The sequence below is a fragment of the Clarias gariepinus genome, chromosome 14 (assembly GCF_024256425.1).
Source record: "Clarias gariepinus isolate MV-2021 ecotype Netherlands chromosome 14, CGAR_prim_01v2, whole genome shotgun sequence".
Classification (NCBI taxonomy): domain Eukaryota; kingdom Metazoa; phylum Chordata; class Actinopteri; order Siluriformes; family Clariidae; genus Clarias; species Clarias gariepinus.
In genome coordinates this window covers 16879171-16896122 of record NC_071113.1, presented here as the reverse complement: position 1 = coordinate 16896122, position 16952 = coordinate 16879171, and the positions used below count along the sequence as shown (strand labels likewise).

The following is a 16952-nucleotide window of genomic DNA, read 5'->3' as shown; positions in this document are numbered from 1 at the left end:
AAAAGGTCAAAGTTGAGACGACTGCACACAGGTTCCAAACATGGTCTTAAGATCTGTATCCAAATTGCTCATTATGAAGTGAATTCTGAGTCAAACAGTATGTCAAGCAGGTTAGATGGTGGAGAAAACATAAAGAACATAACATAAGTCACCTAAAGGGTCATAACATATTTTTAGGAATGGCATACATTTTATTTATACGCACTGTTAATGACAAAAAGTGATGAACAACGCAGAGAGAAGTATAAACTTTCTGTTTTATTTACAATTGCATTTGCAGCATTTAGCAGATGGGATTATCCAGAGAAGATACAGATGTGGTAAATATGTTAGGCTCAAGTACAGTGGTAAATATAAATATAAATAGTATTCACTTCTGTGAATCTATGACGGATGTAATCGTCTTAAATACCAAGGTCAAGGTCAGAGGTCAGAATGTATTTGCCAACTAGTTTATTCACAAAGGATGATAAGCAGCTTCCACTAATTGTTCTGTTAACAGGCATTATTTCCGATCAAGTAGGTGATCAGACATACTGTACATGAAATACACAGTCAATCAAGTACAGATTCTGATTGATCTGAGTGCTAGTGATATTTAAAATAATAATAATAATAATAATAATAATAATAATAATAATAATAATAGCTGGGTGTCCATATTCAGGTGGATTTGTTAGCTCTCTCATTTAACCTTATCAGTGAGGTGAACACAATGTGTGCATTTTTTTCATTTTTTAATAATAAAATTGCAAATGGTGCAATCATTTATTATAATATATTGTTGTACTTTACATCAAAATCTAGAAACAACTTCTCAAACCTCACTGCTGACTACAGTAAAAATTTTACACTGAAAAGCGCTAACACGTAGACGCTTGATTAAAATTAATTTCCCTTAGGAAGAGAAAGGCACACTACGTCATCTACACAGCCTTTAAAATCCCCCTTGATATTTCTCTAGTGATTTACTAGGGATTTGCTTGGGCAAGATGGCAGGAACATCAAATTCAAAAGTAACTGTGCATGCAAGGCAGTGGGTCCTGATTTTTTTGTTGTGTTCCACTTTTATCAACCCCATCATTTGCAGGCACACAAACCAAAACAAGCTGTTGGTAGGACTCCAGGCTCCTCGGAATTTATCCTATCCATTCAGTGCTTTGAAACTGGGATCTGCTATGCAGCTTGCCATAGATAAAATTAATTCGAACCCATCCTTTGTTGAAAATTATACCCTTGACTTTGTTTATGTGGACACCGACTGTAAAGCGAAGCTTTCTCTTTCAGCTTTCATTGAGCAAATTTGGAAAGAAAATATATCAGCCCTATTTGGGCCACCTTGTCCTGAAGAGGCAGAGGTAAGTTTCTTGTTCTAATGTATATTATTTTCAACACTACTTATTTATTGATTATTATTGATTATTAGTAATCAACATTATGACACTGTCAGAGATTTCAAGAATAACAATGGGCACATTAAATACCAAAATATATTTCATTGTTATGTTCTGTTCATATGCCCTAGGTCACTGGACTTCTTGCATCCACTTGGAATATCCCAATGTTTGGCTTTGTTGGGCAGACAAACAAAATGGATAAGACTCAAATTTATGACACTTATATTAAAATTGTCCCTCCGCTTAAAAGAGTAGGAGAGGTTCTGCTCAAGACACTGGAGTTCTTTGGGTGGAAAAATGTTGGTATAATTGGAGGAGGTGCAGATGCAAACACTTGGGACAAAGTGGATGGACTCTTTAAGTCTGTAGAACAGCAGCTCCAAGGCAGAGTAACAGTGACAAGCAGCATTAAGTTTGATGTCAGTGACCAGGAGCTCACTCATAAGAATGTGAAGCATATCTCCAAATTGGCAAGAGGTACCATCAAAATTATAAAGAGTACTAAATATCTATCTCTTATAATAGTTGTGGTTCAGACAGTGTAGTGAAATTTGCTCTGTGTGACAGTGCATGATTACAATACATAAATGCCATTTTCACATCAATAGGTGTGCAAGTTATCTGTGAATAACTTAGAGATTTATATTCAGCTGTGATAACTACACTGACTTTAAAGATAATATTTTGCCACCTCATACCAAGACTGACATTTTGAAATGCTTATTATATCTTTGTTCCATTGCCCAGACTCTATGTAATAAACATTTATAACCTGTGACCATATTTTTAACACCATTTACATGGTGATGTCCTTAACTGTCTCCTTCGCAGTAATTATAGTGTTGAGTAATGCTGAAGACTCCACTAAGTTGGTGATGGAGGCTGAAAGACAAGGCTTGATGAATGGAGAGTATGTTTTTCTTCTGGTACAACAGTTTGAGGTCAGTGGCAATGTGGTGAGTAAACTGCGAGAGACAGAGTCAAATTAGGTAAATCTCTATTTGTTCAATGCTTAAAGTTGATTTTGTAAATACATTAATTTTTAAAGATTAAATATAAGTAATTATATTTATAAAATAGAGACTTACCTTTTGACCTCTTAAAGAGCATGACCATTCATTTTTCACTAATCATAATCTTCCACACTCCCATTGCATTACTATAAAGTACTTTGTAACCATACAGTATATGAAAATAATATGATAGGTATTAAAGTATGGTTAAGGAGAATATGCGGACAGTGCCTTTTTGCTTTTTAAAGATGTTCACAATCTCCTATTTTTTTTAAATATTGAAAAATCATATCCTATGAAAATATAGTTCAATCAAGCTAATAGAGCTAGAGCTAATGTTTTATTTCCCAGACCTGTTAGATTAGCACTGCATACAGTACATGTAGACATGTTGCACTTTCTGTTGAACTGTATGAACTGTATGAATAACATCCGCCACGCAATAAAAGAGGTAGGAACAGCATATGCCCAAAATTTTGTGCAAAGCAGGTAATAATAGGGAACGCTGCCCATTCATGTCAAATTGTTCTTTCTTTTTTATAGGATAACCTGTGGAAAACTGCCTCGAGTGACAACCGGCAAACGTTACTGAAGGCATTTGATATGGTGTTTGTCCTTGCTGAGAAGTCTAATGATGGTTATGATTATTATGACTTCTTTGAACGTGTACACGAGAGGTTGAAAGACGCCCCTTTTCACAGCAATCTATCTTCAGACAGAGAAGTGAGATGACCACCATATAAACACAAACACACATTTCTCAATATAAGGCCTCATTTTCACTAGAGGATCCTTCTTCTATGTCTTTCGACTGTTCCCTTGGGGTCGCCACAGCGAATCATCTGCCTCCATATAAACCTATCTTCTGCATCCTCTTCTCTCACACCAACTAACTTCATGTCCTCTCTCATTACATCCATAAATCTCCTCTTTGGTCTTCCTCTAGACCACCTGCCACTAGAAGATAATGTACTTAAACCATAATGTACCCATTTGCCTTTAAGGTAAGCCCTTATTCAAGCTACCTACATGATGCAGTCCTGCTTTATGCCATGGCACTGAAGGAGACCCTAAAAGATGGAAAGGATCCTCATAATGGGCGTGATGTTCTTCGGAAGCTCAAAGACAAAAACAGCATAAGGTTTCATGGTAAATTATTTTTCACATTAAAACTAACATAATTGATTGATACTGCACCAAATATTGACTTCATTGACTTTAGTATTGAAAACCACTATGATTTAAACTGAAGAACTAACGTGTGGTGTTATGTACAGGAGCTTCAGGTCTAGTTCACTTTGATGACTATGGAGAGAGGAACACAGACTATTCTTTATATGACTTGCAACTCTATGAAGGCACCATAAAATTTGTCTCCATTTTAACCTTTGAGAGTCATACAAAAATTATCAAGTAAGACAAAAGAATTTACATTTTGAAAACTCCTGGAAAAAATTTATGGTACAGTTTAACAACTATTTGTTGTTTATTTTATTGTAGAAAAACATCAAGGTTTTCATCGGTGATCTGGCCAACTGGGAACATACCAACAGATAATCCTGAGTGTGGCTTTGACAATGAACTCTGTGAATGGCTAAACAGTGGTATGCTCATTTTATTTAAATTAAATTAAGAAAAAAATGTATTACATTATTTAATTCAAAATGTCATTAAATGATAGATGAAGATCTAAAGGATTGTGTCCTAACTCATAGTATCCTGTTCCGTAGAGATATATATGGTATCACTGTTGGTGGCCATGCCACTGTTTGGAGTACTAGCAGTGATCTTGATCACACTTCTGACCCTGCAAAAAACCCGTCTGCAGACAAAACTAGATGATTCCAACTGGTGGCTCATCAGCTACAGTGATATCACTATTCTTACAGAGCCTAAGGTTGGATACATGGTGAAAATTCCATGGAAAATTAACTACACGCACCAGTCTAATGATCACACAATTTACATTTCCGTTATTGGGTTTTCAGGGAGGGCCAGCTTTATCGTTGAATACAACTCCTAGTAAAAGTGGAAGTGGTGGCTCTCAGACCATGATTTCTGCTAACAGCTTTGGTCTGAAGGACAAAAATGGCAAAGCGACCATCTATGCAACAGTTGGTCTGTACCAGGTACAAATGGCCCAAGGGTCTACTTCATCATCAAAGGTTAATGGGACCATTTTACCTTTCAGATAACACTTTCAACAGATTCCTGTATTGTGATCTAACCTTTTCAAATTCATCGTGTCTAAGGGAAATTATGTGAGCATCAAATACTTGGACAATCAACTTCTGCGAGACATCAAGAAACCATCGATTATTGACGAGTTCAATGTGGTAAAAACAAACATGATGATGATATATTTTAAAATTATTAAAATATTTATATTATATTGTTTAAAGTTTTGGTGATTAATGATTTTTCAGATGAAGGAGCTTAAACATGAGAACTTGGTACAGTTTTTTGGAGTTTGCAATGAACCAAGTAATGTCTGCATAGTCATGCAATATTGCAAAAAAGGAAGCCTAAAGGTATTTAATTTTTAAATTGGCTTTATAGCATATAGCTTGATATTACTTAATTATTTAATGTATAGGAAAATTTGATTAACCAGTCTGTTTCCCCCTAATTTAGGACATTCTGAGAAACAATGAAATTGAACTGGACTGGATGTTTAAACTATCCTTTGCCTATGACATTGTCAGTGTAAGTGTTAATCAAGTACAGGTGTTGTTTATATTTCTGTGTAATATAAAGCAATTTATAAATTATTTTAAAGCAGTTTTACACTGTATGTGCTTTTTTAAATTATATTTTGTGACTATATGATTTCTGGTTGTTAAATCTGTTTAGGGTATGGAGTACTTACACAGGAGCAGTCTGAAGTCTCATGGCAATCTAAAGCCAACCACGTGTCTAGTGGACAGCCGACTGCAGGTCAAACTTTCAGGCTTTGGACTGTGGGAATTTAAACATGGCACCAAACACAGACTCGTCCCACTTGAGAACCCCAAATATGAAGGTACTTTGAGTAACCTGGTTCTATGGCATGGTAGTGAACTGGGTGAAATGGACAGACCTGATAGACTGTACCTGGATAGGATCCACCATGCATCAACCATGTCTCTTAGCAGAATAAAATAGTTACCGTAGATTAATTAATAAATTCATGAAATTATTCCTTGTTTCTAGAAAAGGGTGCTCAATGACGCTAGGTGACAAAATCAATTAAGACACACACACACACACACACACACACACACACACATATACTACTTGCGAATTTCTTTGTTTCTGTTTAGTGATTTATTTTCTACATTCTACAACAATACTGGGGATTTCAAAACTATAACACATATGGGATTAGGTAATTACGTAACAACAACAAAAACAACAGTTAGTTGTTATTTTAAGACGCAGAGGTCAGCCTTTCTGTAATACTGTAGTTCTTGCAAGAACAGTATTGTCAAGTGCATTTGCAAAATCCGTCAAGCACCATAATGAAACTGGCTCTCATGAAGACCATCCCAGGAGGGCGAGACCAAAATCTACCTCTGCCGCAGACGAGAAGTTCATTTAGAGTTATCAGCCTGAAAAATGACTAATTAACAGCACCTCAGATTAGAGGCGTTATGAAGTCTTTACAGAGCATAAGTAGCAGAAACATCTCAATATCAACTGTTCAACGATCATGGAGTTAGAAAGTGACCACAAACTTTACACTACCGTTCAAAAGTTTGGGGTCACTTTCTAACTCCATGATGGTTCCTGATTTTTATTTCTTTCCACATTGTGGAAAAGGAATGCTGAAGGCGTCCAAAAATGCATTAATCTCCTTTGAACAGTTAATGGTGAGATGTGTCTGCTACTCATGCTTAGAATGTAAAAAAATAAATCACTAAACCAAAACAAAGAAAATTTGCAAGTGACCTCAAACTTTTGAATGGTAGTGTATATATATATATATATATATATATATATATATATATATATATATATATATATATATATATAGATTATACAGTTTAAGTGTTATTTGATTTTAATATTTCATTTCATTGCAGAGTTGTTCTGGATTGCTCCAGAGCTTTTGAGAGAAGTGCACCTTCCATACAACGGTACTCAAAAAGCAGATGTGTTTAGTTTTGCAATAATAATGCGAGAGTTAATCTACAGCACAGAAGTGGGACCCTACCATGATGTACAGTTGGAGCCAAAAGGTAATTTCTTTGTTTAATTAACAATTCTGCAGAACAGAGACATTTTACGAAACATAAAAATCGAGGGGAATAAATGAGCAGCACTCTTTCATTCAGATAACTTAATTTGGAAAAATGGACTACTTAGAGTTAAAGCCCGATAATATGATAATCATGCTCATTGATGAAAATTCAATATATTATGTGTTTCATATTCAGAAATCATCAAGCAGCTAAGGGTTCCGCTAGCAGGGGAACCCCTCAGACCTACTCTATCTGACCAGATGTGTGATAAAGATATGATAACTCTTCTCAATGCATGCTGGAATGAGAATCCTGACCAAAGACCCCCCTTTACCTCAATTAGGAGAAGGCTGCGAGAAATCAGCCCTGACAGGTAAAACACAAGTGATATACTGTATATACAGGTGTATCTCAGTTAATTCAAATAATATTGAAATAATATTGAAAAGTTTATTTATTTCAGTAATTCACTTTAAAAAGTAAAACATATAGTATATGGATTCATTACACACAGACTCATAAATTTCAAGTGTTTATTTATTTCTGTTTAATAAATATGGCTTACAGCTAATGAAAACCTAAAATTCTGTACCAAAGAAAATTTGAATATTGTTCAAAGTTGAATAGGTTCAATATTGGAGACTCATGGTGTCCCACTCTAATCAGCTAATTAACGTAAAACACCTGCAAAAGTTTCCTGAGCCCTGGAATGTTCTCTAAGCCTGGTTAATTAGGCTATGCAATCTTGGGGAAGACTGCTGACTTGACAGTTGTCTAGAAGACAATCATTGACACTCTGTACATTATTGGAAAGTTAAATGGAAGGAAACAATATGACCAGCAACAGGGATAACCACAGTCTTGAGAGAACTCCCTCTCCGATTCCGCTCCCTGAAGGCCAACACAGAGAGGCTAAGGAGGAGCTTCTTCCCGCAGGCGATAAGGTCTCTCAACCACAACACAGGACTAATACCATCTTTTTGTAACATCCAACACTGACTGGGCATTCATGGCCATTTTGGACACATTCATGCACACTTTGCACTACATATTTATATTTTCATCTATGGACCACTGCACAAATCACTTTAAATAAGACCCTTTACCAAGTCACTTTTTATGCATATTTGCATACCCCAGTCATTTCAAAACTTAGAAATTTTGTGTTTTGACAAATTTCTATTTCTATTTTCTTTTCTATATTTCTATATATGTTATATTGATATTTGTTCTTATATTGATATTCTGTTTGTAAAGTATATTTTACTTTGTACAGTACATTTCACTAGTTAATCTTATTTTCTAACGTATTTCTTTTACTATAATTTTTTTTTTGTACAGCATATTTTACTAGTTAATTTTATTCTTAACGTATTTCTTTTATTCATATTTATTTTCTTATGTATAAGCTTTTATTATTTTTTAAGGTCACTGGCAGTGGTGTAAGCATTTCACTGCATATTGTACTGTGAATGACTGTGTATGTGACAAATAAAATTTGAATTTGAATTGTGAAACAAAGCCCATTCAAAAATCTGGGGGAGATTCACAAAAAGTGGACTGCAGCTGGATTCACTTCAAGAGCAACTACTTACAGACATATGCAGGACATGGGATAGAACCGTCGCATTCCTTATGTCAAGCCACTCTTGAACCAAGGATGTCAGTGGCATCTTACTTGGGCTAAGGACAAAAAGGACTGGACTGTTACTCAGGGGGAAAAAAGCAAAATGTGCATTTCATTTGGAATGCCAGTGTAAAGTTTGCACAGTCATTAGCAGTTTGAGGAGCCATGTTATCTGCTGGTGTTGGTCCACTTTGTTTTATCAGGTCCAAGCTCAGCATAGTCATCTACCAGGAAGATCACTTCATGTTTTCTTCTGCTGACCACCTTCATGGAGATGCTGATTTAATTTTCCAGCAGGACCTAGCACCTGTCCCCACTCCCAAAAGAGCTAATACCTGATTTAAGGACTATGATATTCCTGTGCTTGATTGACCAGCAAGTGCACCCGACCTTAACCTCATATAGAATCTTTTTGTAAATTTTGTAAATTACACATTTTTTAGCCTAGTTTGTATATAAAAAAATGTTGTGTTGATTATTAAATGTGGTGTTTTTGTTCCAACTAATATTAAGTGATGCTAATATCTTGGACAACATGGTAAACAAGCTAGAAAAATATGCCAATCACCTAGAGGAAGTAGTGGAGGAGCGGACCAATCAGCTCACTATAGAAAAGAGCCGAGCTGATAAACTTCTCTCTAGTATGCTTCCCAGGTAAGATAAAACATATTTTAGTTCTGCCTTTGGGGAGGTAAAACGTTATCTTTTCGAACTAATCATATGTATAATCTGATGTTCTACACAGATACGTAGCAGATCAGTTAATGTCTGGAAAGGCAGTGGAGCCAATGAGTTATGATATGGTGACCATTTTTTTCTCTGACATTGTGGGCTTTACTACAATGTGCTCAATCAGTTCAGCCCTGGAAGTAGTGACACTCCTCAATGACCTCTACAGCCTGTTTGATGAGATCATCAAACTCTATGATGTATATAAGGTACAGTACATAACTTCAATATGTAGCAGTATATTAATTTGATGATGATGATGATGATAAATAATAGACTTGGTACATAAATGTACAGATTCAATCGCATATGTTAAGCATGGTCTGGTATACTGAGCATGTTTACAAAATTACACAAGGGAAGAGTAAGTAAAAAAGCAAGTAAGTAAAAAAAAACACAAACTCAACACAACATCTTTATAACTTTTGGTATACAGTATAGTGTATTGTGTAAATTAAAATACAAAAGCATAACACCATGTTTGTGTATCCTGATTTGTTAAAGACATATAATTATAATTAAGTTTCAATTTCTTTGTTTTAGGTTGAAACTATAGGAGATGCATATATGGTAGCTAGTGGGCTGCCTATAAGCAATGGCACCAGGCATGCAGAAGAAATCTCAATTATGGCCCTCCATTTCCTCAGTGCAATTCAAATGTTCAGAATCAGACACTTGCCCAATGAGAAGCTGGCTCTACGGATAGGGATCAACTCTGGTATTAACCACTAATTAAATAGCCTTTTCCTCATGTTATATGTGCTTTTTCAGTAGTATCATATTATAGTAGTATAAAATTGTGCTTAACAACAGGTCCAGTGGTTGCTGGTGTTGTGGGAGCTACTATGCCCCGCTACTGTTTGTTTGGAGACACAGTGAATACAGCCTCTAGGATGGAAAGCAGCAGTCAGCGTAAGCACCAAATTCAAATGGTTATTAAACACACACAGATCAGCCATAACATTAAAACTCCTGCCAAATATTGTATAAGTTCTCATTTAACAAAACCTATGAAGGTATGCTGTGGTATCTGACACCAAGTGGTTAGCAACAGATTTCTTAAGTACTGTAAGCAGCAAGATGGGTCCTCCACGGATCAGACTTGGTTGTTCAGCACTTCCCACAGTTGTCCAATTGGATTGAGATCTGTGATATTATGAGCCTTCTTTTTAAACTCTTTATCGTGTTCCTCACACCATTTCTGAGGCATTTGTGCAGTTTTTGCCATGAAGGGACTTGGTGTACTTGGTCTGCAAAAATGTTAAGGTAGTTGTTATATGTCAAAGTACCATCCAAAAGAATGTCCTGACCCAAGGTTTCCCAGCAGAACATCTCACTGCCTTAGCCTAAATGAATTCTACCCATAGTACAGTGGTTTTAATGTTATGGCTTATGAGCGAATTGACCCCCATTTGTCAAAGGTGTTAAAAATGAGCACAAATGTCACTGTAGGTAATAATGTAAAATTAAATTAGCATCTGGTTCATGAAACAGTTGCATGATACAAAATCATGAATAATCTATAAAAGCATGGCCATGAGCTCTAACCTGCTACTCTTTTATTTATACATTAAAGTCATACAGATCATCCCAATTTACCTTTATATGCAGTACTATGCAAAGGTCTTAGAGACATGTAAAGAAAGTCTTTAAAGCAAAGCCACATTCCAAGTGACAACATTAAAAAGTTTCTACCATAAAACTTTCTATCATTACTTTACTTTTTTTTAGGAGCACAATGAAAAAGACCCTTTTACACTTTACTATAAAATTATATAAATCCTTAAATACACTGTAATACACTTTTTTAGAAAATTGCCTGGTAGGTTGTTCAAGGCTGCTTGGAGAACTTTTTACAGTTCTATCTCTGTTGGTAAAACAAAGGGAAACAGTTGTGTTCAATGTGTTTTTATTTTAAAGTCTCCTATTTGTAGATAAGGTGATCACAACTTTATTTAAAGTGGAGCTAATATGCAAAATTAACTTTTTATTCATTTTTGGACATTCAGATGGTTTCTAGTGTATTTGCACAAACAAAAACATGAAAAAAAAAAACAGTCCCAGATTTGTGCTAGATTTGTTCATTTTTGACAGCGGTTTAAGGAAGCCAACTAGATTTTTTCACCTCATGTAAGAAGACACCTTCCCCATCGTTCAACTCTGCTGTTCTCACTAGCTCATTTAGATGGACACTGAAAGTGTTAAAACTGTTTTAATGGACAAATGAATAATGGATCCAATATGGATCCAACAGGAGGTGTAGTTCTATGTTTCTATTAAAATAAATATGAGCACAATTTTTAAATGGTTTAAAATCAGTTAGAATATTTTACAACCTTACCAGCACATGTTTCTAAAAGCTTATTTATGGCTAGGTTTTTATTTACTGTGCCATTATTTATTTATTTATTTTTTGATTCTTTGATTCTTTGATTAATTGATCAGTAGCAGGTGTGGAAAAGTAAAAGTTTTGGCAGTTTGCTGGTCTGGAGCATTCAGATGTGTGTTTACACAATGAAACCCACCAAGTAATGGGGAAAACATGCAATCTCCAAGCACACAAAGTTGGGAATTGAGCTTGGCCAGGAATTGAACCGGACCCTGGAGGTGCAAGGCAACAGTGCTAACCACTACACCACCGTGCCGCCTGTGTTATAAAACCATTACTAAACAATTTGGAATTTAATGTTTTCATACAGTGAAAAAAATTATTATATGAAAAAGGTGAAAGAAATGAAACACTTAAAATGCACACTTCCAAAATGAATAAGATTGTGTATGGTGTGTGTTGATGATAAGGAATTATGTATTACCCTTAAAATTGCCCAGCTCCCCAGTACACTATGTTCCAGAAGCACTTTATAATCTCTCTTCAATTAAAGGCTTAGTAAGGTGATTACCTGATTGACTTTAATAAATTACATGTTGTCACTAAACCCCATGATCTACAGATTAGATGTTCCTGTAACATTAAGCTGTTAAGTTTGTTTGCTATTTTTATATGAAATTATTATATTATTCTCTGCCTTTGCTAAAATGATTGATAATGTTAAAATTACTTTTAAATGAACAAATATATAGGCTAATGGCTAATATTTTCTTGCAGCACTGAAGATTCATATATCTCAAAGTACTGCTGAAATTCTCACGAAGATAGGCTCTTACGAGCTTGAGGAGAGAGGAGATATCGAGCTGAAGGTATACAGCCGACAACACTTTTTTAAGCTGCTATCAGTTTGCATGTATAAATGGAATTTTATGTTGATTTCTTTAAAAGGGAAAGGGATTTCAGAAGACATTCTGGTTAAAAAATAAAGTTGGTCTAAAGTTCCCTCTCATACCACAACATTATGACGTGAAACCAAGTCCAGAACCAGAGGTAAGAGAAATGGGCTTCTTTTATGTAATGTGTAGACAACAGTAGGTGAACTTAAACCGAGAATTGCAATAGGTCAACTGTATTCATTGCACTTGACCTTTGCCTGACATTTTAAATCAGCAACTCATTGTGTGAGACAATATTTACTGTTCTTATTTAATACATTTATTGCAGGTGATACATAAAGCAAACATCAGTAGTGATGTGGAGAGTAAAGAAAAAGAAAGAACACACAAAATCTATGCAGATAAAATACCTGATGCTTACTCATTGACTGTTCCTGATATCTAGTTTTTGGGAGCTACCTCTGTTTTTATGTCTTTAGGTTACACTACTTTGTGACAAATGAAAAGTAAACATATAATGCACTGTTAATTTTACTCCAGAAATGAATGTCTTTGCTGGTTATATCAAATCAAACCAGAACAGAATGCGTTTTCTTTATTTTAGTAAGATATCACATTTTTAATTTATTTTATTTTAATGCTTCATATGAAATAAAAGAAAAAAAATTAGCAAGCAAGCGTTTAGGAGGAAAGTGCCTTGCACTCCCTGAGACACTTGTATGGCTGTTCTGTGTGTGTGTGTGTGTGTGTGTGTGTGTGTGTGTGTGTGTGTGTGTGTGTGTGTGTGTGTGTATCTTGTGTTATCTGTGTTGTGTGTTGTGTGTGTGTGTGTTTGTGTGCATCTATCTGTGTGCATAAGAGTACATGTGTTTTGAACAGTAGGCACATTTTATACCCACACACACTAACCATCTTTTACAAACTAGTATAACGTAAAACTGCATTCAGCAGAAATACACACAAGATGCTCAGAAATGTTCCTGTAAAATAGAGAGAAGGCACTGCTTCAGTTTCCAAAAGTATACACTTACAGTAGTTAAAAATTTTAGTTAAATTTAATGTGATGCTATATCATACTACAGATATATGGTGGATTTGATCATTATAATTTGCTGAATTATAACAAAATCATAAACAGAAAATGTCAAAAAAAAAAAAAAGTGCAGAATTATAATAAATAGCAATTATAATTAAATTACAGTACTTAAAATACCTGCAAGATGTGTATAACTGGAAGAATGTTGTGCTGCAAATAACCACAATACAAAAAACAGTAAGTCAAGACAAAATAATTTGTGATCCTTTGTACTATGGAAAGTAATTGCTACCTTTAATTTGAAACTCCATTGTCAAGACACCTCCATGTGGATCTGGTTCAGATTTGGCACTCCTTGATGTACATGGAGTCTTAACAGGGAAAAAAAAAGGTCTCAGCATTAGAATAAAAAGTAGGGTTGCAGTCCCTGTTTCACATTTCAACAGCACATATTTCCATGTGTACATGCTGTTTGTTGCTCACCGGCTGACAGAAGAGCTTTTCACCATCACACACTTGAACCTCGCAGTGAAGCCAGACAGTGGACACTTTTTCTAGGCGCTGAAACCGGAATGAATTGAACTTGAACATTGAGCGGCTGTCTTTGGCGTTCTCAAATATGGTCACTGTGTTATCTGATGAACAGCTGCACTCAAGCAAGACAAAGTAGTTAAATTAAACAAAGAGCAAACTGACGAGCGACTAACGACAAAGATGTGTAATAGATATAGATTGAGATATAGATTCTTTTAGACCATAAAACATTGTGTGGATGATCAACACCATTACCTATTGAGAATTAAGCTCCATCTCTTCTTGTCTGTTGAATAGGGAGTAGGTGTTGCCCAGCAATTTGTTATAACCACTTTAAATCTGTAAAAGTAAATTGAGGCATTTGTGTTTAATATCATAACTATGCATATGACTTTATAGTATATTGTATAATAAAAAAAATTATAATGCTGTGATCATATACCTGTTACTCAGTCCTTTTGCTTCAATACCGATAAAGACCTCTGAGCCAATTTCTGAAGTGTCAATCACATATGGAGCATCTTTTGCATACAGGAACTTAGAGTTCTACAGACCATACAGAAAAACGTAACCTTACGTTTCCGTTTTTTATTCTTCGTACTTTATCTAGGCCTTGAAGTAAATTTTTACCTATACTGTATATACACAAAGTTTTAATTTAAGTTATAAAATCACTATTATAGCTCATGAAACCTGTATTAAATGAAAACTGAAAAATGTAAGATTTTATGATATTTCCAAAAGCTGACCTTATTAACTACCCTTTTTACCAGTATTCCTCTAATAGGACACTTTATGACGTGTACATATAAGCAAGGTCGCAGTACTCACTGTGAAAACGTTCATAGACAATTGAGACTTAAAAGAACCTAAACTTCCATTGTTGACATAAACCGTTGCCACTCTGGAAGAAGCAGATGATTTAGTAAAGAGGCTGCAAGTCTTTGGGTCAGAGTGAATCCTTATATCTACAGCTACTAAAAGGAAAGTCAATGTAACAGGGTCTACCTTTGACTGAAGACTGCATTGTTGACCAAGTAAGCCGCCCTGTATGTGCAGCTAAAGGTGTAGTTCACCGGCTGGTTCCGCACTGTGAGTGATGAATCATTGGAGACCACAGAGTTGTAGAAAATGTACTTTGGGTCTTTCCCTCCAACATACTGCTCAGAAGAGAGATATGATTTGACACTTCAATGAAAATTACCTGCTTTGTGGTCGTTTATGCAAATCGTAAATAATTAGAGTTGATGTACAGTTATACTTGTACCTTTATGTACAGTGTACAGGTACAATTACATGCAACACAACTAAGCAGCTTTACGGGCTGAGCACTATTGAATTGTATAATTATTGAAATGTTTATACCTCAGACATAGTGGCACAGTATGAGAGATTCCTAGGAGTGAGATCAGGAATGGTAAAGCGATAGAAGCCAGGTGTATTGACCCCCGTGTAACACACGCCACCCAAAGACAGTTGTCCTATTTCCCACCCATATGGGCACTCGGGGACATTTGCGATGATGGCATTTGGGAAACAGGAAATCATGACATAATCTGAAACCCACAACAACAGAAATATCAACAAGAATCAAATTGAAACAAACATGTTCTAATAAATTGACTAATAAAAAAAAAACTGTTGTAACAACAACAACATATTTGATAATTACCAGCTTTTTGTGGAGCACAAGCCCATGAGGCAGGGAGAAGAAAAAGAAGTGCAGCGCCTAAAGCCATTTCCTACACTGCAAGGAGAAATGTGTTAGGACAGCATTCTGAGTTCTCATAATGTTTTATTTTAATCATTATTAGAGCTGAGCTTACCTATATCAAAATACATAAAAAATAATGATCATTACCAGTGCTGGGTCATAGAGGAAAGCTGTGCTCGAGTCCTACCACATTGTGAAGATCTCAAGCAGTGTTAATCAGTGCTGCCAGAGCACAGGGTGCAGGTAGACATCACCTGTGCTGCCACAGGGGCCGTTTTATATTCATTCAAGCAGGCATTAATCACCCTTTATTCCTCTGTCTGCCAGTCTGGTGAGAGCATTTGGTGATACCATTGTGAACCACAACACAAAAGCTTTCTGTGCTTGCCAGACATTGACTTTTAAATTAACAACCTCTCAAGGGGAGACCATTTTCTCTTCATTTAACATATCTTTTCTTCTGTACACCCTTTTATATGTCCTATACAATACATGATAGTTCCGAGTAAAGACAACAGTTTAAATCTAAGTTGGTTAGTAAACATCGTTTACAGAAATCATCGCTGATTTCTAACCTTTAAGGTCTGGCGTCGACGGACAGATCTAAGAAGTGATTGGCATCAGTGGGGGTGCAGTTGGATCCCTTACACACTCGTGCTATGTTACATAATGGCTTTCAATCAGATGGAGGAGCAGGTGCATTAGTCCACTCTTAGCAGTTATCTAAAGCATCCCACCTTCAGTGTTGTTTCATGGAATTTATGGGGTACAGAGTCAACAAGGTCACTCTTATTCAGCTTTAGTGAAATAGGATGAGGGTAATTACTTAAAGCATCACAGGACTCTGTTTCCAACGTCTTCAGTCTTTATCTTAAAAAGAGGAGATGTACTAAGTAGCATGAGGCTAAACAGACTTGCATCGACAATGCAATGGTTGTCCTCCAAAGATAGACAAGGTTAGATACAGAGATTTCTCATTAAAAAAGAAAACAAATGTTAAAACAGGTAAAATAGTTTTCCTCAAATAAAATATATCCATGAAATAAATCATAATAAACTTCTAAAAATAATTTTAATTGTATGTCATGTTTGCATATTTCATGTTTGATTCCGGCTGAAACGTTTGCTAGCCATATTTTGATACCTAAGCATTTGTTAGCTAGCCACCTAGCTACAGTAGCTATATTTACTATCTATATGAAGAAAAAGCACATTACAGGTTGCTCATTAATAAATGTTTAAATGTCATAGCTTTGGATTTTAGATGTAAATATTTAATTCTAAATATTTTCTGGTTAATTTTAAACTTTTACAAAAAAAAAATGTTGACAATGACCTCTCGCGACCCGCATGCAGTACCTTCAAGGAGGCCTGTAAAATGTTGTCCAGTGTTAAGACTATACTTTTAAAAATCATTTTAAATATATGTCATGTTTGCAAAGCATAACTATATT

General features: G+C 35.5%; 2 protein-coding genes across 2 annotated transcripts; one reads left to right on the top strand and one right to left on the bottom strand.

The window, feature by feature from the left end:
- The first annotated feature begins 992 nt into the window (after nucleotides 1–992).
- On the top strand, nucleotides 993–12960 carry gucy2g (guanylate cyclase 2g). The gene is made up of 22 exons (XM_053512236.1): nucleotides 993–1358; nucleotides 1526–1874; nucleotides 2229–2353; nucleotides 2954–3133; nucleotides 3415–3559; nucleotides 3688–3823; nucleotides 3911–4014; nucleotides 4141–4307; nucleotides 4399–4575; nucleotides 4663–4746; nucleotides 4837–4941; nucleotides 5045–5116; nucleotides 5264–5432; nucleotides 6475–6630; nucleotides 6829–7006; nucleotides 8774–8914; nucleotides 9006–9198; nucleotides 9533–9707; nucleotides 9803–9901; nucleotides 12096–12187; nucleotides 12267–12368; nucleotides 12543–12960. Exons 1-22 carry the CDS (start codon nucleotides 993–995, stop codon nucleotides 12657–12659), a joined length of 3432 nt encoding a protein of 1143 aa, XP_053368211.1. The 3' UTR covers nucleotides 12660–12960.
- Nucleotides 12961–13037: 77 nt separating this feature from the next.
- On the bottom strand, nucleotides 13038–15779 carry tectb (tectorin beta). Its single transcript, XM_053512245.1, has 11 exons — nucleotides 15646–15779; nucleotides 15457–15531; nucleotides 15150–15340; nucleotides 14793–14944; nucleotides 14616–14688; nucleotides 14227–14330; nucleotides 14040–14123; nucleotides 13734–13896; nucleotides 13543–13621; nucleotides 13428–13460; nucleotides 13038–13194 (listed from the first exon to the last, which is right to left on the bottom strand). The coding sequence occupies exons 2-11, from the start codon at nucleotides 15521–15523 to the stop codon at nucleotides 13130–13132; spliced, it is 1011 nt and encodes a 336-aa protein (XP_053368220.1). The 5' UTR covers nucleotides 15524–15531; nucleotides 15646–15779; the 3' UTR covers nucleotides 13038–13129.
- Between the last annotated feature and the right edge of the window lie 1173 nt (nucleotides 15780–16952).

Excerpts from the sequence above, each read along its gene's own strand:
- tectb (XM_053512245.1), bottom strand. The coding sequence starts at position 15,523 with ATGGCTTTAGGCGCTGCACTTCTTTTTCTTCTCCCTGCCTCATGGGCT. Across the intron at positions 14,331-14,615 it reads TGTCTATGAACGTTTTCACA|AACTCTAAGTTCCTGTATGC; the intron begins GTGAGTACTGCG and ends TATGGTCTGTAG. Across the intron at positions 13,461-13,542 it reads AATGGAGTTTCAAATTAAAG|CACAACATTCTTCCAGTTAT; the intron begins GTAGCAATTACT and ends GGTTATTTGCAG.
- gucy2g (XM_053512236.1), top strand. The coding sequence starts at position 993 with ATGGCAGGAACATCAAATTCAAAAGTAACTGTGCATGCAAGGCAGTGG. Across the intron at positions 7,007-8,773 it reads CGAGAAATCAGCCCTGACAG|TGATGCTAATATCTTGGACA; the intron begins GTAAAACACAAG and ends ACTAATATTAAG. Across the intron at positions 9,708-9,802 it reads ACGGATAGGGATCAACTCTG|GTCCAGTGGTTGCTGGTGTT; the intron begins GTATTAACCACT and ends GCTTAACAACAG.